The 23,788-nt window shown below is 37.9% G+C and overlaps 2 protein-coding genes across 2 annotated transcripts; both read right to left on the bottom strand.

Moving 5' to 3' along the window:
* Positions 1 to 311: 311 nt before the first annotated feature.
* Positions 312 to 8,399, bottom strand: LOC574955 (rhomboid-related protein 4). The gene is made up of 7 exons (XM_030981783.1): positions 8,189 to 8,399; positions 6,694 to 6,881; positions 5,890 to 6,040; positions 4,984 to 5,142; positions 3,788 to 4,027; positions 2,178 to 2,492; positions 312 to 728 (listed from the first exon to the last, which is right to left on the bottom strand). Exons 2-7 carry the CDS (start codon positions 6,859 to 6,861, stop codon positions 520 to 522), a joined length of 1,242 nt encoding a protein of 413 aa, XP_030837643.1. The 5' UTR covers positions 6,862 to 6,881; positions 8,189 to 8,399; the 3' UTR covers positions 312 to 519.
* Positions 8,400 to 11,013: 2,614 nt separating this feature from the next.
* LOC105443979 (transmembrane protein 256 homolog) lies at positions 11,014 to 14,891 on the bottom strand. The gene is made up of 4 exons (XM_011677696.2): positions 14,740 to 14,891; positions 13,401 to 13,438; positions 12,506 to 12,586; positions 11,014 to 11,475 (listed from the first exon to the last, which is right to left on the bottom strand). The coding sequence occupies exons 1-4, from the start codon at positions 14,846 to 14,848 to the stop codon at positions 11,332 to 11,334; spliced, it is 372 nt and encodes a 123-aa protein (XP_011675998.2). The 5' UTR covers positions 14,849 to 14,891; the 3' UTR covers positions 11,014 to 11,331.
* Positions 14,892 to 23,788: the final 8,897 nt, after the last annotated feature.

The following is a 23,788-nucleotide window of genomic DNA, read 5'->3' as shown; positions in this document are numbered from 1 at the left end:
TAAATCAAACATTAAATCAATCAATCAAAGACCACAACTAATTAGACTCCAAACATTATACAAGGGAGACATGAGTTGGTCTAGCGGTGCATTCTCTCTGGAATCTCTCTGTCTTATCCTGCAAACTGACTCGAGACAGACCCTGACTCAAAACTGAATCACGTCTTTCAGTTGGTGACGTTTTAAAGGTCGGTCCCCCGGCGTAAAACATCACTGATTGGTACATGTCTGTAACAGCTCAATTGCACAAACATAAACAGCCAAACATTCTGGACACTATGAAACCTGGAAAAGCCTGACACAGAGAGGCAAAAGCCTGCATGGAAACTGAGATCCTGATACTCTTGTTACTTAAAAGGCCTATCAGGGACCCGTTTCACAAAGCCTTTTTTCATTGACAAATGACAAAAATCAGTGACAAATCCACTGATAACCAATCAGAAGCAAGGATTTCAGTAGCTTATAACAAAAATTGTAATTTGTCACTGATGACAAGTTTTGTGAAATGGGGCCCTGTTCTCATCTGTCGAGATTGGCTAGTCTACGTCTCCTGAGCTCCTCAGCTGAAATGCCTGAAGGATGCGCCCCATTCTGGGGGTAGGGTTGGGGCGGGGCACCCCTCTCTCTGGACAGATCGGGATAGAGGTGTGGCGTGTCGTCGTTTCCAGAGTAGGAGGGGGCAGAGGGCATTGGTCTGTCTCCCCGGCGACGATTGGAGTGACCCGAGTCTGGTTGACAGAGAGAGAGATAAAAGCAATCATTATTCCAAATAGCAATTCTATAAGTAAGCTCAGGATTTATTCTATAAGAAGCATAAAGTCAGCTACAATATAGAAACTTTATATAGTTTACAGAGTTTCCATTACATCATTAGACATTTGCATCAGAAACATCAGAAAAACTAGATGGAACTTCGACTGCGCGCAGTCGAAATGATGCCTCCGTCATAGAGCAATTTTACAAACCAAAACAGAAGAAATTGTTCAAATTCAAGTTCAATTGTAATCCATTAACAGGTTCTCAGAATATCGTGATTACAAGCAATTTCTCATATACATATATGACCCTTTGATCTTTGACCACATGACCCTAACATCTACTCAGTTCATTGGCTCTGCAAGATGTCCCGAGTTAAATAGTAATCCATCTGTCAGTTCTAATGAGAATGCGTTCACAAGCTATTTTAGCATACATAATGAGCCCATGACCTTTGACCTCATGACCCAAGAATCTACTCAGTTCATTGGCTCTGCAAGATACATACATGATCTAAGTTTGGGAGGAATCCATCAATCTGTTCTAATGATAATGCGATCACAAGCTATTTTTGCATGCATAATGAGCCGCATGACCTTTCACCTTGACCTCATGACCCCAAAATTTGATCAGTTCATCGGCTCTGCAAGTAACATACATGACCTAAGTTTGGCAGGAATCCATCACTCGGTTCTTCAGATAACGCGATCACGAGCTGTTTTTGCATACATAATGAGTCCTGTGACCTTTGACCTTTGACCTCGTGACCCCAAAATCTAATCAGTTCATCGGCTCTGCAAGATACATACATGACCAAAGTTTGGCAGGAATCCATCAATCGGTTCTTCAGATAACGTGATCACGAGAACGGGACGTACGGACGGACGTACGTACGGACGGACGGACGGACAACCCAAAAACATAATGCCTCCGGCTACTTCGTAACGGAGGCATAATAATTTTGGACCTACCTAATTATAATATCAACAATAGATACATTTGTATATTACACATTCATGTACATATAGATCCCGCATCATAGATTCAGCATCACTACCACCATCATTATCATCCTAATCATCATCAACATATCAGCATCAGCATCATCATCATCATCATCATCATCAAAGTCACAACCACCACCATCATCATCACCATCACCATCTTCATCATCATAATCATCAACATCATCAGCATCACCACCACCAGTATCATTATCATCATCATCATCATCATCATCATCATCATCATCATCATAATCATCAACATCATCAGCATCATCAGCATCATCACCATTGTCATCATTATTGCCAATATCACCATCATTTAACATCTGTTTTTCCTATTCTGTGGGGTTGGGCATTTCATTCAAGTGATGGCCTTTTGCTAGTCAAAGCATTCCAGCTAGCAGTTTAACTCACCGTTATTCATACTCTGCCTCGTGGCAGCCCTTATCTGCTCCTCTTCGCTTAGACCACCGGTATAATCATCCGCATGGTAATTAGGTAACGTGGGTGCTGATGTACTTGCACCCCCAGAGGTTGAACCCATGCCGGTGTTATGGGGGTAGTCAGAAGGGCGTGGCCTGGATTGGGCTGTACCTGCCCCCGATCCTGTTGCATAGCCACGCCCTGCATAGGCTTGGTTTGTTCTCGGGGGTGGGCCACCTTCCCTGAAACCGGTAGTGTCCGCCCTAGGCTGGTACCGTGCTCCTTGGGCTGGGTTACCGGATAAGACTGCAATATTTTTATAAAGCAAACAGGAGAAGATCATAATATCAAAACCTCACAACTTTCTTATCATTCATCAGAGTTTCCTCAAACTTACACTTATCTGCTCTCATTTTTATGATTTCATTATTAAAGCCAACTTGCGAATGTGGAATTTCTCTTCAAACACTGGATCTATTTCTTCTGCAACCCTCTGTTGAAAAAGTGAAGAAGTGCTCCAACATATTTGCTCTGGTGACAACTGCCCCTGTCTTTTTTTCAGCAAAGAAATGTGGTTAAAGTTGGTTCTGCGATTCGGTTTTAGGTTAGATTTAGATTAGAATTAGGGTTAGTTAGAGTGTTTGGTCTAGGCTCAAGTTTAGAATCTGGTTGTGAGCGATATTGATTGCTGAGAAATCATTGCTGAAGCATGTGTTGTACAACGACTGAAGAAGCACACTGTAATATCTGTTCTTTTCACCAAGTCTCACCTGATGTGAACAGGCTCCACAAGGCATTCATGAGAAGCTTGAGGAGGCCTTCAACATAAGCTTTACTGAACAGAGCATGCAGCAAACTTACGCTGATCTGCTTCTCTCATTGTTATGCTTTCATTTTAAACCAACTGGCAAAAGCACAGTTCGTCTTTTAAAAAGGAGCCAACAGACCACTTCAGAGGAAGCATTTGTACAACTGACCCCCAAGTATTTGAAGATTTCTTAAATATGGAGAAGTCCCACTTTTTGCAGTTTAAAAAATCACTGCTAAAGCTATGAGCTTCATAAATACCTTTTGTTTGCCCTCTTGAAGAGAACACTGCCACCTTTTTATCAAACAATGTACAATTGATATGAATAAATGAAAAATGATTAGGGCCTACATAACTTATCTGAACCATATCCAACATTCTTCTAGATGGATTGTACAGTTTTGTACAACTGAGCTTTATCTGCCCATGTGCAGATAGTATCTCAGAGGAGTTTTTCACAAAGACTAAGATCGACTTTAATTTGGACTTAACTATGGCAGACCGTTCATGCCACTGTTTGCTCTCACCATTCACTGGCATTGGTCTTTCAAGGGACGTATAAATCATGGTCACAAATCTACATTTTTTGATAATTCATTATTGAAGGAAAAAATATCATCCAAAAGCTCATAATGGTGAGAGCAAACTGTGGCATGAATAGCCTGCCATAGTTAAGTGCAACTTAAAGTTAATCTTAGTCTTTGGGAAACACCCTCCTGAAGTGTTTTTTTATTCTGTGATCCTCTAACAGTAAAGCTGAACATTGTATTGCTTGTTTTTCACCAAATCTCACCTGTTGTGAACAGATTCCACAGGGCATCCATGAGAAGCTTGAGGGGGCCTTTCACATACGCCAGACCGACCAGAATACCCGCCAGATGACCGGTGAAGGAGGCCCTCGGAACAATGAGCTGGATTAAGACCAACTCTACCCAGCATGCCCAGCGAGACGGCACGCTGAACAATCCCATGATCCTTTGGTTCTGGACAGGAGTGTAGGTGGTCGTGAGGACTTTCAGAGCAAAGAGCACCCCTGGAAATCAAAAGAAATTCAGATAATATTTTGATTTAAAGTTTCCAGTTTTTTTCCACCCATAATATAAAATAACGGTGATAAAAACGTATGTAAATACTCGTACACATGAATATACGTACTGATACATTTACATAATTAAGGAATTATATGTGATTGAGGTAATATTTATATTTTAGTTTACCAGTTTTATTCCACTCATAACATAATAACAGTGATAAAAATACAAACACAAGTATATAGGCACATGAATATGTGTACTAATACATTGACATAAATGAAAAGGAACTTGAATTTAAGTGAAACAGCCAGCAAGAACCAAAGGCCAGTGAAAGACAAGCACCAAATTAATTAAATTATCAAGAAAACATCAATTGAAAGTATCATTTGCATGGCAGATTGATTTGTCAAATGAACTAAGATTGTTGTAGTGGCTGATCATATCCAAGTAAACTTCTCATTAAAAAAAAAAGGTCATCTCAAAACATTTGACTGGAAATGCTTATATAATGTGAAGTAGAATTATCTTCATTGCAATATCACCCAACACTCTTGTGTCAGTTGTTTATGTGTATAAATAAGACAGTTATTGACACCTAACCTCCCTATAAAGATATCACTTGTCTTTAAACTGGCAACTGTAGACAGGTGGCTACTGTAGACAGGTGGCCTTTCTAGACAGGTTCTACAACTCATATCTCTTCCTAGAGAGAGGCAATACAGGTGACCTTTATAGACAGGTGGTCTTTGTAAAGAGGTTTGATTGTACAGTTAAACCTGCTTCAGTGACCACCTGTCTACAAGGACCACACTTTTTGTTTCCCTTGAAAATGGTTTCTCATTGAAACATGTACTAAAGGAACCTGTCTATAAAGACCACCTGTCTACAAAAACCACCTTTTGTGTTCCCTTGGGCGGTCGCAGTAAACAAGTTTGACTGTACTTGATTATCTTACCCGAGAAGCCCGCAGCACAGGAGACGATGTGGGAGCTATCCTCCAGAAGTTCCGCCAACCCCACGTTGAGAGCCACCAGCAGACCGTTGGTGAGGAAACAGAATACAACGATGAGGTACGCAAAGTACGGGGAGCCAAACTTCCTCTCCAAGCTGATACCTAATGATGTACATGAGCATCATACAAGGCAAATAGACAGTGGATGTTTACGTGTGCCCAGATTTCACACTGATTGTTACAAGTGTATAATCCCACTTGTTTTTTCTTTATTTGAATGGAATAAGCTAGATAATTCAATGAGAACGGCTTCCTCCGTCAATTCATTTAAGAGATTGTTTAAACGTAGTTGTAATTTGTGAATGGCTCAGCCGAACATTCACTACGTGCATGTTCTGTAATATTAACATGATTTATTCACATGATTGCGACTTAATCAATATTTTCCTGTACGCATTACAGTTGAAATAGGTTAATTAAATGGTATATGATTATTTTGCAAACGAGTATTTGTTTGTGCTACGTCTATTATTGCTGTGTTACATCTTTCCAAATGTACTATGGAATTTTATATGAACTGTTCTGTATAAACTTTATGCTTTTTGATGTAAATATGTTCATGTTTATTTAGGGCCCTATGGAAGACCACGGTAGGATGCGACTGTCATTGTTGGTCAAACAGTTTTTGAGCGTCATGTAACGCCTGGCTGGAATGCTCCCCAGGGAGTGGAGATTGTGCACACAGTTTGTGCAGGCAAGCACTGAATTCAATGACCGGGGTAATAGTATATTTGTAAAGCGCTTAGAGACATTTGTAATAAGCGCTATATAAAAACTAAATATTATTATTATTATTATTATTATTGGTGAATGGGCTACCCTGACAAAAGATAAGAAATAAATAAATACCCTTCCAGACTAACGACACCATGTTGAAATAGAGATGGAAGTCGTCCAGATGGAACCACGCCGCGAGAAAGAGGCGGGGCCAATCCCCCTTGTACCAGACGTGGGCGGAGCTTACGCAGATGTTCTGGATGGATGGAGATCTGATGACAGTCTGGTTGTTTCATGGAAAGGGATGGGAACAATGTGATATTACAAGGGATACTAAAGTTAAGTCATATTCTTCATTACTTTTATCATGGGGCATTCCATGGGATTGACGCAATTTTTGTGATATATACATTTACCAGAACTCCAGAAGTGTGAAACCATGTCTCCTATCGATGATAACAATACTAGCTCCAATTGAGTTTAGCATAAAAACCAGAGCCATCTATGTTTAAAAGTGCTCAAGCTTCATGATGAAATCAGAGGAATAAATATTTTAGACCCAAATTTAATGACATTTCTTTTAAAGTGCATGTTGAGCAAAGATCTTGAAGAGAATCAACTGAAACAGAAATAATTCTGAAAGGGCATTAACATAAAATCAATTCATAAAAATCTTCAACATTCCTTCCTTTTAAAATTATTAAGACTATGAAATTATATACAGATAACTTTGCATAAGTCAAATTTGTTGGGACTGCAAAAAGAGGTATGCAAGGTATTAAAGGTATGCAAAATTTGATTTAGGAAGTGTAACTAACACAGTCTGCATATAGTTTGGTCAAAAAATTGATTTGACATAGGATAGGGAAAATTTGTCTTGCACGACTTCAACTCATGCAGAATTGACTGTATTGGAATGCATGATCAGCATCATACCTTGATGTATGGGTTGAGGACGCGCAGATAAATGAGAACATTGGCAACAATTGTCGCCAGGGTTACGGGAGGAATTCTGTCGAATCCGACCCGATATAGCTGATGAAGGAGCAGCAGGAGTCCCAGACCTTGCTGTCGTTGCATTCCTCTTCTTCTTGGTCTAAACATCTTGGATTATAGAGCTTAATCTGGATATAAAAAAATGAAAACAAATATTAATAAGAACATTACAACAAAAGTACAAAGTCCATAAATGATCACTTTAGATCTTCTATCACAAGAATATATGAAAAGGGAGGATTGCATTTACGGTATACAAAAACTTTAGATTTTCTTGGCCTGGATTCATGAAAAGTAGCACATTTACAAAAGTCATGTTCTCATACTATCTTGTCTTTGCTGATTACAGATGAGAGATTCAAACAATCTCTCTCTCTTGTATCCTTCCTCTGCTCATATCAGAGATCGTTGGCACTGTGAGTCTGCCGAAGTTCCACGAATGGCTTTTATAAGTCGTTGGGGTACTTAACTGTTGAAGGGTCAGAGACAAACTAGTGTATGAAGGTAACAAAGTTGTTGATGTTTAAAAGTTTGACTTTATATGTGAAAATAGGAGGCTATTTGAATGCATAGTATGGGAGAGGAAACTAGAACAAATAGTGATCTCCTTGTGTATATAATGACAACATTTTTTGCCTCTTTTTTTTCTTTTTAATTTCAGTATGTTATTTTTCATTGCCTAAGTGATGGCCATTTTGAAGAAAAAACAACTTAGGTCAAGATCAAATCTCTTCTACTAGATCTAGACTAAGTTCCATTTATTTGAAATTGGAAATTTAATGGCATTATTGTGAACTAGTATTCTTGATCCTCATCTACTCTGCATAGGCATGATTCATTACGTACTTTATAGGGGATTATTTCCTCGCACCCCCATAGATTTGACATGCAACTTGCAAGTAGATCTATAGACTAGTGTGTGCATATTCAATGTTATTGAGAAGGCCACTTAAATAATGACTGTTGACACAAGAACGCAATTATTTAACAGTATAATTTAGTAAACAAATGATGCATGTAGACTAAATGAGTTCATTATCCACAATCAGGATCAGGTATGTGCATCGTCTATAATCTATACAGGGAGCGCAAAGGTGAGATATGAGACTCGCCTCCAGCATCCCAGATCTAGACTAGGTCTAGATCTAGACTAGTCTAGCCTATATCACTTTATTTATGAGTATGAATTTTTTATGAGCATCTCTACATGTAGGCCTATACAATGTATCTCTCGAGCTTGACAGTCTCGACAGTCGAGTCTTGACTTGAGCGAATAGATCTAGATGTAGAATTATTTCTAAAAATTCTTCAGGCCCTGCATGCCTTACTTATTTTGTACAACCCTAACTAGCTTGATAAGAACCCCCTACGCGCTACGGCCACTTATGAATAAATGAGCTTCTGGAATATTGGTTTAATAAATTAGACAACTTACCAGCCGCGGCAGAAAGCAACAAACTCAATTTCAACTCGGCTCTGCATTGTGATTCGTTTTGAATTTGAGGTCGAGCTGTAGATCTATGCGCAGTTTTCTCCTTGATTGCTACCTCCCAGAAGTCTACTTCACTTGATTTCATGCACAAAGTACACGTCAGTCTAACTTCAAGTGGATCTAACAGTTAGATATTCGTGAAATCTGACCCAAGTATTGCAAAATGAGGTGAATGACTGAATCTCGATCGCGATCCGTCGACCGTCTGTGCAGCTTTACAGCTGTAGCTAGCTGTGTAGTCAACAACGATATTGTTTATTTTCGTTATTACACGTGTACTTCCGGGTTATGCAATCCAGGGTACTCTTATGTATGTTAGTCTATATAACCACACCCTGTTGAAGCTATTAATGACCTGTCAGTCTTTCCTTTGTCGCCGATGGCTACGATCAGAGGATTTGGATTAATTCTGCATTAGCCTTTCATAAACATACTAATACTTTAGAACATAATGGGGTTATATGTCTCTCTTCTTCGTCTTCAATTTCCCGATAATGATCGGATTTTCAGAGGCATCTTATTAACCCTATAGATCTATATGCCAGCATACAAATTTGGCAGTGGCAGCATGCATGTATATATCTTCCCCTAAAATAAATATGGTTAAAAATCCAAACCTTGTGAATATTATCATATATATTTTTTAATTATTTTCAGTTACCTATATAACCAGGCAAATTGCGAATAGGTGTTGCCTGTTTTCTTAAGAAAAGTTAAAGCAAGTTAGATTCACTTAGTGCCTGGTAGCTAGCGCAGATTAAGAATATATTATTTTGCCCCTACCCCAACAAATTTCATAGTGAAACAAGGAAATGCTTTTCACTCACTCTCTCTCCCTCTCTCTCCTTCTCTCTTTCGTACTCTATTTCACCCTTTCTCATCCCCTTTCTCTCTCTCTCTCTACCTCCCCTTCTCTCGCTCTCTCACACTCTCTCCTCTCCTCTCCTCCTTTCTCTCCCTACTACCATACATTAAATCCTCAGAAAAAACAATTAGTTTTCACTACAGTCCTGAAGAAGAAAACAAATTATAAGGCGCAAGGCAAACTACGTAAATAAACTCATTCACATGAACACAAACAAATATCATTTTCTTGAAATAAATTGTTCAGTGTTGTCTTTGACAATGAGATGTGGAATATATAAATTTTAATACATTGACTCACACACTTACAAACATGTCTCATCAAAATAAATCAATTATATATTTATACTCTTGAACTGCATGTCAATCTGGAACTTTACCCGAAACAAACAGTTGTATCATTGGCATAACCAGGTGTTTTTGGTTGTGGTGATCAGGGGCAGATCCAGGGGGCCCATCTCAAAAAAAGGTTAAATTAACATGTTTTTACACATTTTTTCCCCAGGGGTGGGCCCTCCGCCCCCCTCGATCTGCCACTGGTGGTGGTGGTGGTGGGGGGAGAAGGGGGTTATAAAAAAATGAACGTTAACAAAAAATTCTCACATTACTAGACAGTTAATTACCATATGTGTAAATAAACTCAATAGATATCCAATATGTTCTCTGTATTTACATAATAAGCTTTTAAAAAGGCCTTCATTTCATTGACTGCAAATCACAAATGAAAAAATGTAAACATCATTATCTTTACAGATTACACTTTATCTTGCCATTTTAACCTCAAGCTTCATTGTTTACATAGTCACATTTAGAATTAACATATAACCGTTATCAAGTACTGATCTAGTGTACAGTACTCTGCTTCTACATGTATGTTTACAAATTGATCAACAATACTGCCCTCTCTTACCTTACGTACATGATTGTTCCTTGTGTACCCACAAGTAATCTTTGTTCCATGCACGACACTTCAGGGGCTGTTTCACAAAGATCCTAAGTCTAACTTAACTCTAAGTTGGACTCAAACATTATAGAGAGCAGTTTGTAGCATTAAAATAAAATATACCGGCTTCAAAAGCATTTTAGACTTTTCATAAATTCCACATCAAGAACATGAAATCTACTTGATAATAGAAAATATGAATGATTTGAATCAACATTTTACGCCGTTTAAAATAACTCTTACAAAATATTTTCAAAGATACTAACGGCTTTCCATAACTGTTCAGTCCAACTTAGAGAAAAGTTCAAATTAGGATCTTTGTGAAACACCCCCTGGACTCCTAATTCCTATCAACTCTTTTTGGTATTTTCATTGAATTGTATGCATTACATAAGGAATAATCTATATTTGGCATTTGCGGTAGGCTCTGGATGTAAATTACCAGTAAATATTGAAATATTTCACTAACAACGGATAGTCAACCTGTTTGAAGGTCGAGCCCCTCCTTCTACCCATCCTCTCCAACCGGCACTATAGTTCTCTTTAGATCTATAACAAGCCCAAGAAAGATTACCAACAGTCCTTTTCAGGACTCCCCAATCCTCCCCCCCCCCCCCCCCACCTCTCTCACATGGTACAACCATAAGCCTACTGGATAGGTATTTTTATTTACTTACTTTTGCCAAAAAAAGAAAATTGGTTAAAATACATAACATGTACCTTTCATCTCTTGTCCAAAGAGTGTAAAATTATATGCGAACAAGTACAGAACAAAACATTTGGTCATCTTGGCTCGGGTCTGAACATAAAAAGGAATACAAATTTAGGATATACAAGGAACAATTGCTTTTCATTCTCTGCAAAATGGAGTATTTAAAATTAAACTTTTGGCCAAATAGCGTAAAAAAAGTAAAGACTGTCAAATTGTGCACTTTCACAATATAATTCAAGATGGCTCCTCTTTTTGATTAGAATTTTGTTTGTTCATGAACTTAGGAGCGTGAAACAGTAAATAGATTAAAAAGTGAGGGCATTTATGGAACAATTTTAAACACATCTTCATTCCATAATGTGCAAGGAATTTTATTCAAGCATTTTCACAAGGGGCATTGAAATATCAATTACATAAGAATTACCAGTAGGCACATTCAGAATACATCACAATTCCAGACTGCTCCTTGTTTTAGATAAAAAATGTATTTTCTATCAAGGTCTTTGGATCATAAAATATGAATGCATGAATAATTGGGAGGTATAAAAATGATTCTAAACTGCACTTTTATAAGGCCATGGCTAACCATGCAGCCATGAGAAGAAGTCCACCTATTGGCATGAGCTTGACCGGTGTGGCGTCACTGGTCATCGAGTAATAGTAGCCGGTCCCACAGAATCCTATAATACCTGCGGTCATCAAGCTTCCAGTCTAACGAGAAGAGATAGAAACAAAATATATATCACGCACGGTGGCTCAGTGGTAGAGCAGTGGTTTTGTAACCGGGAGGTCCCAGTTTTAAAACCACATCAATGTGCTAGTTCCCTTTAATAAGGCATTACTCCCACAGCACACTACACAATTGTTCTACGATCCAATTTTTCGAAGAAATGGCAATACACATGTAGTATTATATTGGTTATGTAAACAAACATCATCTCCTGATTTAGCTTGTAAAGATTGATATTAAACTAACAACCAGAATTTTAGTGCATTGAACTCTTACATTAAGAATAAAAGCGAAATCTGCTTCAAATCATAGACAATTAGGTGAATTCACTACAACTTAGCTTTTCCTCTTCCAAGAAAGAATGAAACCTCTTGAAATTTAGATTTTCTTCATTATTTGACTAGGTAGGTATACAGATTCTCAGTCATCAAAACTGTACATGTTGTAACAAATGCCATTGCAAATTCTTCCAAAATCGGATCACAGTCTGTTCATATAGTGTGCAATGCGATTAAGTCTATTTATAGAGTGAATTATTTAAAAAATATATAGTAAACTCATTTTCACTTCGTAGTTATCTGAAAGAACCTCATTCAGGCATAATTTTTTTTAAACATACTGCACTTTACAATGGCGTATATTGTACACGATAGAAAAGCGTATATCGTAGGACATTTTCTATTTTGCACAGCTCCTTTTTCATCTAAACTTGCAATTCATTTAGTACACCTTTCATGTCTGTACCTTTCCTATCGCACTTTGTATAAATGTATCATGTATGTATTTCATCTTTTGCACAAGCTGCGCCTTGAGCATTTGACTATCAAGTGGATTTGGCGCCTTATAAATCATATGTATTATTATATATTATTTTACCAAAAATAATGCAGGTATATATGTGAGGGAGCTTTTATGGTATGATAAATGTATGTAAGTGGAGGTAGTCATGTACGTACATGTATTCTCTACAATCGTTTACAAGTTGTGTATTTGAGGATACCATGATCTTACCAAAAGTGGTTTTCTGGTGTGTGGAACAGCCAGCAAAGCCAAGGAATGGATCAGATGATATTTGTTGGCTGAATCAAATGTCTGAAGTGACGTCAGAGATCAAAAGAGAAAAGGAATTCATGAAAGAAAATAATCTCATTGACCATGTTGTTTAATGTAAAACTGAACATGGTACAAGAAAATCGTATACAGTAGGCTTGCAGGTGCACCATGAGAGAGAGAGAGAGGGAGGATTGAGGAGTCCTGAAAAGGACTCTCTGTAATCTTTCTTGAGGGTGTGTAGTCCTGAAAAGGACTGTTGGTGTAGTCTTGAAAAAGACTGTTGGTTATCTTTCTTAGCTTATAGTTCTAAGGAGAACTATAGCGCTTGGAGAGGATGAGTGGCGGGAGTGGCTTGACGTTTCGAACAGGTTGACTATCCGTCGTCAGGAAAAAATCATGTATTATATGGCCAATAATGTACCACTTAAAAACCAGGAAGCTTACAGATGACAATTTTATGAAATTAAGATCAACTATCGGATAATGACAAAATTCACACAAATAAAAGGACCTCTCTGGATCTGGATATACGAGTGCTTCAACAGAATATTCAGTGATGTTTTGACGTTGTCACATCAGGGACCAATCCTGCGTAAGCAGACGTCGACAACGTCCTATAAAGAAAGTACCGGTACAGCCATGTATTTTTTCAGTGCAACTATTTTTCAATACTAAGACTTTTAAAATTGATAATAATCATTATTTTGAATGTTTCCACTTTCCAAGTGGGGAGTTTTGATAAACCTTGTTTGATCTATTAAACCTTCCCTTATACAAGGTTATGCAATTATACAATTATCTAAATATTCAAAATCAATAAATGTCTTCTTTAAGTGGAAGATGGGTGACTTACTGTTATCTCATGTTCTACCCCTGTCCTTGTCTTCAGAACTGTGATCAAGAAAGTATACACGAAGAATGAGTTTACAGATGAAATCATTTTAGAAACAAAGTTAAAAAAAACTAGTCTAATTTACTTGCTTCAAATGCCATCTTTTCTTGAATTTATTGATCACAAAAGAAGAGAAGATTTCCACCTTGCCCCATGCGTATTCCCAACTAAAATAGTACAGGGCCACCCGATCGCCCGGCTTCCATCGGCGGGGCCTCGACTGCGCCTGACCTGGGTCGGAATTGTAGTCTACGCTACGTCTACTATCATCAATCTACCTAGACCGAAAGCTTCAGTCTCTATATCGTCGGTTGTTCCACTGAGACTACGTCTGGCTCCACTAGACCTCCGGATATAGAGACTGAACAATTCCCTATGCCATCGTATGTTGAAGATACAGTCTACGGGACGATACTGCCCTGACGCTAAGTTACATGTAAATCCTTTTTTTGTTATTATTGCATGCACTAACATATACGATTGCCATTTATAATTAAACCACACATGATAAACATTCAGAAAATATGTACCTTGGACCTCTGCATATGAAATCTTCTTCAAAAAAGTGTTATTATCTCTTCCACTTGACTGTCTTCAGACGTCAGCCATCTTGAATCAAAGTAATGAATATTCATGACAAAGTTTTTTAGTCTCCACCCCATTGACCTCATTCATAGACGTGCGCGTACGTGCACGTACTTGTACATCACGCTCAAAGATCACGCTGCTACTCACGTTTGAGTTCTCGTGTTGTCTGCTTCACGTGCGCGCGCTATCATCGACGTGACGCGCGGAGTAGCTAGCCGAGGCGAGGTCATTGTATATTCATTAGCCGCCATTTTGATTTCTATCGGTCAGAATGCTTGACGTTGGTCATCGAGAAGCAGCCAAAAGCTCGGCAAGTCCTTTTATTTTTTATTTGTTTCTATGTCGTGGGGAAGGGGGGGGTAAAAAGGGAACTTTTAGGGACTGACAATTGCCTAGAAAATTACTGCAATTGAAGATAAATGATGTATCTAGGCCTATTTCTCCTCAAGTTTGTCATGTTTGTGGGAGGGGCCTAGCGGCTAAAATCTAGCCGTGATATCTTCAACATACGCTGGCATAGGGGATCGTTAAGCTTTCGGTCTACAATCTACCGAGCTCGGCCGAGTACTGGGCATGGGCTTCGTGCCTGGGAACTGCACGGCTGCACGGGGGCCAAGCTCCAGTCTCAGGCTCGACTCTGCCTTGCATCTAATATGTCTATATCTACACTTAATAAAATAATAGATTTGACCACAAATCAAATAAAACTGACCATGAGCACCGTATCCTCCTAATACCACTGCTGCAAATCCAGAAACTGCGCCAATCCGGAGAAACATCCGTCCATGTCGGGCGAGTTTGGCTTGCCTGCTTTCTGCCATGATTGCCTCTTTATCCAGCCGATTCTAGGGTCACGTGACTTTAAAAGATCACGTGATAAGTATGGGAATTCCCCTCGAGCTCCCAAGGCTTGCGGTATTCAGATCCGCTCATTACAGTGCACATTTCTCACGCCTAACAATACAGAAAATAACTACTAACAATTAACTAACATTGTTAATTGCATAAACACAACGCCACTAGGCTATCGTCGACCCAACCGAGCAAAAATACCAAAAGAGGACCAGTAACTACACCCTCTCACATTGCCTGGCGAAAATCATCCAACAACAACGCATATCCCCTGTCAACATTGTGATTTAAAATTTGGAATACAAGTCTTTGATGGCGGCGGAGTCTATGTGCTATTAAGAAGAGAGAGAATATTAGCATTTTCATTTTATTTACCTTCAGACAAGGACTGGTACTGTTGTTATCGTTTTGACCGTTTCTGAGGCCGGTTTTTGTTAATACATCATGTTTTCTATTTTAACACTTTGTTATGGTAGGTTGATGAAAATTTGCCCCGAGTGCTAATAAAGCATGTATATGTTTGTAAGCAGAGGCGGCCGCCCCAAACTTTTTCAAGTACCCCAAACTGCCCCTTTTTACATAGGAAAAGTGTCCCTTTTCCTTTGAAAAGTGCCGCTTGCGCTCCTTATGCTCTTTTCACCTCTGATGAGTGTCCCCTTTCACCTCTAATAACTGCCCCTTTTATTTTGATACATGCCCCTTTTCCTGTCTAATAAATGCTCTTTTTTCTTCTTATAAGGGCCCCTTCCACTTCTCATAATTCCCTCTTTCGATATCTGATAAGTGCCCCGTTTGTGCCTATTTTTCTTTTTGATAAGAGCCCCTTCCAACTTTTCACAAAGGCCCCCTTTCACCTCCGATAAATGCCCCTATTAAAATCTGATCGGTGCCCCTTTTCTTTCAACTAATGCAGATTTTCCTTTATCATAAGTGCCCCTTTTTCATTCGCATAAGTGCCTCTCTTCATATCTGGTCAGTGCCCCTTTTCAGGTGCGATAAGTGTCCCTTTTCACCTCTTATAAATGCCCCTATCAAAATCTGATGGGTGACCCTTTTCCGTCGACAAATGCCCATTTCCTATTCTTATAATGTGATGAGTGCCTCTTTTGTTAGGTGTAAGAAGTGCCCCATTTTCACTTCTGATAACTACCCTTTGTACTTTGGCACCCTTTTCTTTTCTAAAAAGTGTCATCAATTTCGATAAGTGTCCCCTTTTCTTCTCATCATTAAACGCGCCCCTAATTTCAAGAGACTAAGAGCAATTTCCCCCAAAGCTCGTTCGCTTGCATTTATAGATGATATAATTATGTTACTTATCAAAGGTCTTTCAGTCTTCCGTTATGAGAATGTGTTGATCACCCCCACATGATTGGGTTTTTCCTCTTTATAACATGTAATTTTTCGCCCTGCCACCACAAATCTTACAAATTTTCCTCGCTAGCCCCGCTAGATCACAAATGAATATTCAGACTATCACACCCATCTACCGAAGTATTATGCTTAAGCAATACCTTGTATGATGTATAAAGATAATCAAATGTTAAAATCATCCCTGATAATATTATAACAATGCAGGGGTATATATACCATGGTCTAAAAATATATATATTTTCGTTTTGAGATTTCCCTTTGAAGGAGCCTTTTTTCTTCCAGAAAAGTGCCTTTTTGTTGGTCTCCCCCTCCCCCCCCCCCCCCCCCCTCCCCACACACGAGATTTGGAAGTCGCTCCGCCGCCCCTGTTAAAATTTATTTATTTGGCGTTTCAGGATTTGCGCCAAAAGAGAGAGCATCTGGAGGCAAAGCAAAAAAAATACAGCAAGAATTCACCAAGACAACTGTATCTATGAATCCAGAGCGCAAGGTTTGTACTTTAAACTATATTCACACAGGAAATGATTATAATCATTTATATCGTAGTTATTTAATTGAAATTGATTTAATTTAGTAACACAGATTATGATATTGCAACTCTTTATAAGACGGGCCCTGTTTCATAAAACTTGTTATCAATAACAAGTGATAAATATCTATAGCAATTTTGGTCTCAGCCAATCAGATTTCACGATCTCAGTATAGCTTATAACATTTATTGTAACTTGTTATTGATAACAAGTTTTATTAAACAATTCCCTGGTGTAAATTTATAGGAATTCACTTTCCTGTGTTCTTACTTTTTTGGGAATACATCTACAATTCTACATAATAGTAATAATAATAGTTAGTTCTTTTATAGCGCATTTCAGGACCGAAGGCCCTCTCAAAGCGCTTTACAATGTACAATGCACGTTTACATAATTACTCGAAGCATTCATAAAAAGGTGAGTTTTCAGCGCTCTCTACATGCACATATACAAAGCATTTCAATCATTACATTGTTTTGATTTTTAACAGTGTCTTGTTATAACTAAAACATTGGGAGAAATTGCAAAAATTGTGATTGTGCCTTTTCGCCATTGTACTTTTGTGTTCACGTTTGCAAATATACATATATTTGTTTGCAATTATGTTTTCCAAATTACATCTTATTAATCTATTATCATTTTCCCTTGCCAGCTTAAGAGCTTCTAGATTGTTAGCAATTACAGATTTTAACATATGTACTTGTATTTACAGTATTCTTTCACTACAGAACTTTTATATGGCACAAATATGTTTGAACCAGCCTGCCAAGCATACAAGTAATATATTCAACAAGATTTTCATGATAACAAATATTGTATAAATATTTTATATATATCATATATAGCAATATTATAGTATAAAAATACAAAAATATATACTACAATATAAAAGTAATACATAGAAATATTGATAACAGAAATATTGAGGGGTAAATGTCTTCTGCAATACTTAGTGGTTTGCTAGGCATGCATACCCTTGGTCTAGAATGATTGAATATGGCCTTGCAACATACAAGGAGGTGGTTTTATTTGGGAGGAACACAGTAATGAACAATGAACAAGAATAAGAGGGGACCATAATTATCAAAAATTGACATATTTACATGTATAAACAATGAACAAAAATAAGAGGGGAACACATATAGATATAAGAGAAACAAAACTAAACTACTTTAATCAACCTCTGCCGACTGTGACAACAAGCTACTGAACCAGACCTTCCACAAGTCTGAGGTGAACCTTGTACTGCTCTGAACACATATGGATATATGAGAAACAAAACTAAACTACTTTAATCAATTATTAACCTCTGCCGAGTGTGACAACAAGCTTCAGAACTAGAACTTCCACAAGTATGAGGTGAACCTTGTACTACTATACATTGGGTTAACCAACATTTTAACAATCTATTTTCTGAAGTGTCAATTCTCTGAATAAACTTGAAAATTAGATTTCTTACAACAGCTTGACATGCAGGTATGTTCACATCTGCAAACATTTTACTTGCACTAAAGTGCCTATAGGTATTCGTAAGAGCATCCTCATAGCATCATTATAGGCTACCGTGAGTGACTTTTTACTGCCTTTTTTATACCTACTCCAAAAATGTGCAGTATATAACTGTGTAAAATAAGCTCGAAATAGTTCAACCAAATTACGAGAGCACATATGAAACTTTCTGCACAATGTGTTACCCTATAAAGTTTACGACACTGTCTATAAATATCTCTATCATCATACAGGTCCTCAGTAAAATAATGACCTAGGTACTTAGCCTCTTTAAAAACATCAAGTTTAGCACCACACAAATAAAAATCTGGAAATACCCACTTACAATATCCTTTACAATTCACAATCATAGCGTGAGTCTTTTTCAAATTAAATTTAACGGCATTGTCTATACCAAACTGAGAACCAACATTGAGAAAGCTCTGTGAACCTGCAGTTGATGGACTAAAAAAAAATAACAAAAGTAACAACTTGTACTTTACAATTTGTAATTTAAAATATTAGAACAACGGGTTTTTTTTTACTCATCAGAGCGTTGTGTTCGTATCTTTTTCATCAGTTGGTATTTTCAGTACAACATTCTCATTTGAAATTTTAAGCAGATTTTTTCCTTAATCTTAATGAAGTACAGTACTACAAGAATAACAATTATTAAACTCATGAAGCCAATAACGATGTACAGGGGTGTCTGGGAAGTTACATTTATGTTGGTAGCCATGACTGTTATCATTTGTGGACGGGAAGCCTCCAGTGTGGATTTTTTTGACGATTTTGAGTGTTGTGTAGGCAGGCGCGTACGCAGGATTTTTTCAAGGGGGGGGTTTTAACATTTATAAATCGGTCCGAAAATTTCGCAACGACTCAGCCAGCCGCTGAATAAGCGGGGGGGGGGGGGGGGGGGGGGGGGGGTAAGAGGACACATTTTTTTTTTTTTTTGGTCCCAAAAAAATCGCAACGACTCAGCCGACCGCTGAATAAGCGGGGGGGGGGGGGGGGGGGGGGGGGGGGGGGGGGGTAAGAGGACACTTTTTTTTTTTTTTTGGTCTCGAAATTTGGAAATTTGACATTTTGCTCCGTTGGGGGGGGGGGGGTAAGTCACCTTTTTTAGGTCGGCCATGGGAATAATTTTTTTTTTTAATAATTAAAAAAAAAAAAAAAAAAAAAAAAAAAAATTCCAAAAGGGGGGGGTTTTAGGTTTTTTTTAGGGGGGTTTACACACAAAAAATTTCCAAAGGGGGGGGTTTAACCCCCCAAACCCCCCCCCCCCCTGCGTACGCGCCTGTGTGTAGGTGAGACTGTAGTGCTCAGGTCTGTAATGTCTGTTAATGCTATGTTCTGTATGGGATCCCATCCACCATCCCTTTGGTCGAAGGTGGATGAACAACAGTGTACAAAATGATTAGCTATTCTCGCCAGTATGACCTGACTAAATCTTCCACTATTTTCGTACAACATTCTCATTTGAAATTTTAAGCAGATTTTTTCCTTAACCTTAATGAAGTACAGTACTACAAGAATAACAATTATTAAACTCATGAAGCCAATAACGATGTACAGGGGTGTCTGGGAAGTTACATTTATGTTGGTAGCCATGACTGTTATCATTTGTGGACGGGAAGCCTCCAGTGTGGATTTTTTTGACGATTTTGAGTGTTGTGTAGGTGAGACTGTAGTGCTCAGGTCTGTAATATCTGTTAATGCTATGTTCTGTATGGGATCCCATCCACCATCCCTTTGTGTGGTCGAAGGTGGATGAACAACAGTGTACAAAATGATTCGCTATTCTCGCCAGTATGACCTGACTAAATCTTCCACTATTTTCGACAGGTGTTCCTAAAGGCGGTAGCCTCACACCATTTTGATAACATACAATTTGGCCTGGAAGATTTCCTAAAGGAGCATTGCATTGTAACTTGATCCATGTCCCATCTAGATGGTTACTACTCGATTCGCAAGAAGCGTTACCAGGAGGGTAGGCAACACTTAAACCAACTCTAGGGTACTCTGGTAGCAGTTGGCTATGGTTATATACGGAGAGAATATATGTACCCACATCATTTCTTAACACAGGGTCAATGATTAAAAGGATGAAGCAAAATTGGCCAGTGTCATTTTTCTTATGATTTTCAAGTCCATAACGTGGAGGCAATGAGTTTAATTTTGCAGAACTGTAAAAGGGAGCTCTGTGGCTTTGTTGCAATGTGGTCTTTGTGATGTCACATGGGTATGAAAAGTTGAGTTTTGCTTCTTCTCCTTCTCTGACATGCAGTATTGTACAGGCACTTGGTCTGTTGAATGTGAGAAAACTAAGGACAAATATATAAATGCTTACTAAGCATTTAGTTTAACTCGGGTTTTATAGAACATGTACATGTTTTATGATAATATGGATTAAAAGACTTGGAAAAGAATGACTAGAAGAATTATGTAAATAAAATGGAAACAACAAGTATATTAAGGATGCAAAAAAGTTTGTTTGGAAAGCTCTACAAAGAAATTTAAAGGTGAAAGAGCTTTGAACACACACCCACACACACAATACAAAGAACACAAAAAGAAAACCCACCAAAGAGCTCTAAAAAAGCATGAAAAAGAAGAAAATATGAAAATTACGAAAGAGATGCATGTATATACTTTCAATTATTTACGTCCATATAAATACAAGTATGATATTTCATGTAAATAAAGATTACATTTATTTTTAGAAGGCCTTTTTAAGTCAGCGTTACAGAATAGGTTGGCAGGCCTCCAAAATCGTCTTTCTTTGATTCTTCAGGACGCACATGTATCTCGTGATCCTCTGTAAGATATTGCAAACCCGTTAACTTCTGAATTCTCTCACTTTCATAGACTTAACACAGGAGACAACTGGTTCTCGAAGGTTAAGGAAGATTTGCATTCCTCTGTGATTGAAGAAGCTTGGCTATTGGACCCTCGTTGATGATGACAAGAAATTTTCAGGTGCGATAAGTGCCCCTTTTCACCTCTTATAAATGCCCCTATCAAAATCTGATGGGTGACCCTTTTCCGTCGACAAATGCCCATTTCCCATTCTCATAAGTTGGTGAGTGCCTCTTTTGGTAGGTGTAAGAAGTGCCCTATTTTCACTTCTGATAACTTCCCTTTGTAGTTTGGCACCCTTTTCTTTTCTAAAAAGTGTATTATCAATTTCGATAAGTGTCCCCTTTTCTTCTCATCATTAAACGCGCCCCTAATTTCAAGAGACTAAGAGTAATTTCCTTCAAAGCTCATTCGCTCGCATTTATAAATGGTATGATTACCGGTATGTTACTTATCAAAGGTCTTTTCAGTCTTCCGTAATGAGAATGTGCTTAACCCTACATTATTGGGTTTTTTCCTCTTTTTAAGATGTCACTTTTCGCACTGCGACCTCACAAAAACTAAACAAAAATCCTCGCTCGCCCCGCTCGCTCACAAATGAATTTTCAGACCACCACACACAACTGCAAAGTATGATGCTTAAAGGTGAAGTTGATTTTTGGTCATGCGATTGCATTGTGAAAGAAACGGTGTGGAATCGACCAGAAAAGGTTGATCATCTAGCATATAAGAATTTGTGTGTATTGCAAGGTTCGGGAATCATCAAAATGATTTGGCCAAGTCTTGGTAAAGTTACAAACACTGTAATCAGAAAGATGTATATGGGACTACACGAACACGTGGCGTAAAAATCCTACCCCGAGTTTTACGATGTTACATGACATATTTAGAATATAAAGGCATTTGAAGAGCCATGCTTTTCAGGGAACATGTCTCATCTGATGTTCTTCCACACTTGCATAATAAGAATGATAACGCTCACAAATGATTTTTCACCTCCTCCCAAAACTCAACCTTCTCTTTAAAGATAAGGTTAAGTTGTGGGATTAAGAGCCAATTTGTGTGTGTGTGTGTGTCCCAAAATTTGAAAATTTGGCCGATCGATATTTTGTTTCGTTGGGGGGGGGGGGGGTAAGGTCAGCTTTTTGGGGTCACCCATTACCACAATTTTTTTTTTATTTTTTTTTAATTAAAACAAAAATTGAAAGGGGGGTTACTCCAAAACACACACATACAAAAAGTTGAAGGGGGGGTTCAACCCCCAACCCCCCCCCCCCCCCCTGCGTACGCGCCTGAACAATACAACTGTATCTATACCTCCAGAGCGCAAACTTTGTACTACAAACTATATTCACACAGGAAATGATGACATACTTTTATATTACAGGTATTTAATTGAGATAGATTTAATTGAGTAACACAAATTATGATATTGCAATTCTTTATAAGACGGGCCCGGTTTCATAAACTGTCAACAAATGATAACTATCTATGGCAATTTTGCTCTTAGCCAATCACATGTCACGATCTCAGTAGCTTATAACAGTTACTGTAACTTGTTATTGATAACAAGTTTTATGAAAAAGGGCCCTAGTGTACGTTTATAGGAATTCACTTTTAAATTCATGAGTTTTTACCTTTCTTATTTTTTTTTTACTACATATACAATTCTACATGCGCATATACAAAACATTTCAATCCTCACATTGTTTTGATTTTTAACATTGTCTTGTTATAACTAAAAAAATGGGAGAAATTGCAAAAATTGTGATGGTGCCTTTTCGCCATTCTACGTTTGTGTGCTTATTATTTTGTAAATATGCATATCTATTTGTTTGCAATTACTTTTTCAAAATATCATCTTATTAATCTATTATCATATTTTCCTTGCCAACTAGATTGTTAGCAATTACAGATTATAACATACGTACATGTATTTACAATATTCTTTTACTACATAACTCTTATATTTCACAGATGTGTTTGAACCAGCCTGCCAGCCAAGCATACGAGTAATACATTCAACAAGATTTGCATGATACAAAATATTGCATAATATTTTATATATATAATATATATAAATCTTATGGTATAAAAAAATACAAAAATATATACTACTATATAGTAATACATATATGTATTGATAAAAGAAATATTGAGGGGTAAATGTCTTCTGTAATACTTAAAGGTTTGCTAGGCATGCATACCCTTGGTATAGAATGATTGAATATGGCCTTGCAACATACATGTACAAGGAAGTGATTTGGGAGGAACACAGTATTGGGAAGTATGGACTTTATACACTGGCCTAATTTATATTCAATTCAATTCAAGACTTTATTCCAGACTCAGCTGCCAGAGCAGAGGTCCATATAACAAGAATGAGAGTAGTCTTTAAACAAGGCCACTTGTCTGATAGACGCCGAGCGACTAAAACGAGACTAATCGCGAAAACCCGAGTGAACGAGAGTGACATTCGTCTCTCGGTCGCGCGTTCACTCCGCTCCGGGTATCTCTGGGTAATTGTTTATTCCTATAAAGTACTTTATTATCTTTTTTTAATTTTCTATATTACATTGAATGTTCAAATGAAACTTATTTTACCTTTATTAAGGGTGGTCGTCTCGACAAATCCTTATGGTTTTTTATGGCCACCCA

Source organism: Strongylocentrotus purpuratus, unplaced genomic scaffold (assembly GCF_000002235.5).
Source record: "Strongylocentrotus purpuratus isolate Spur 01 unplaced genomic scaffold, Spur_5.0 spur5_scaffold_12, whole genome shotgun sequence".
Taxonomy (NCBI): Eukaryota; Metazoa; Echinodermata; class Echinoidea; order Camarodonta; family Strongylocentrotidae; genus Strongylocentrotus; species Strongylocentrotus purpuratus.
Note: the sequence above shows the minus strand (reverse complement) of the source record. Positions and strands in the feature narration are given on the sequence as shown.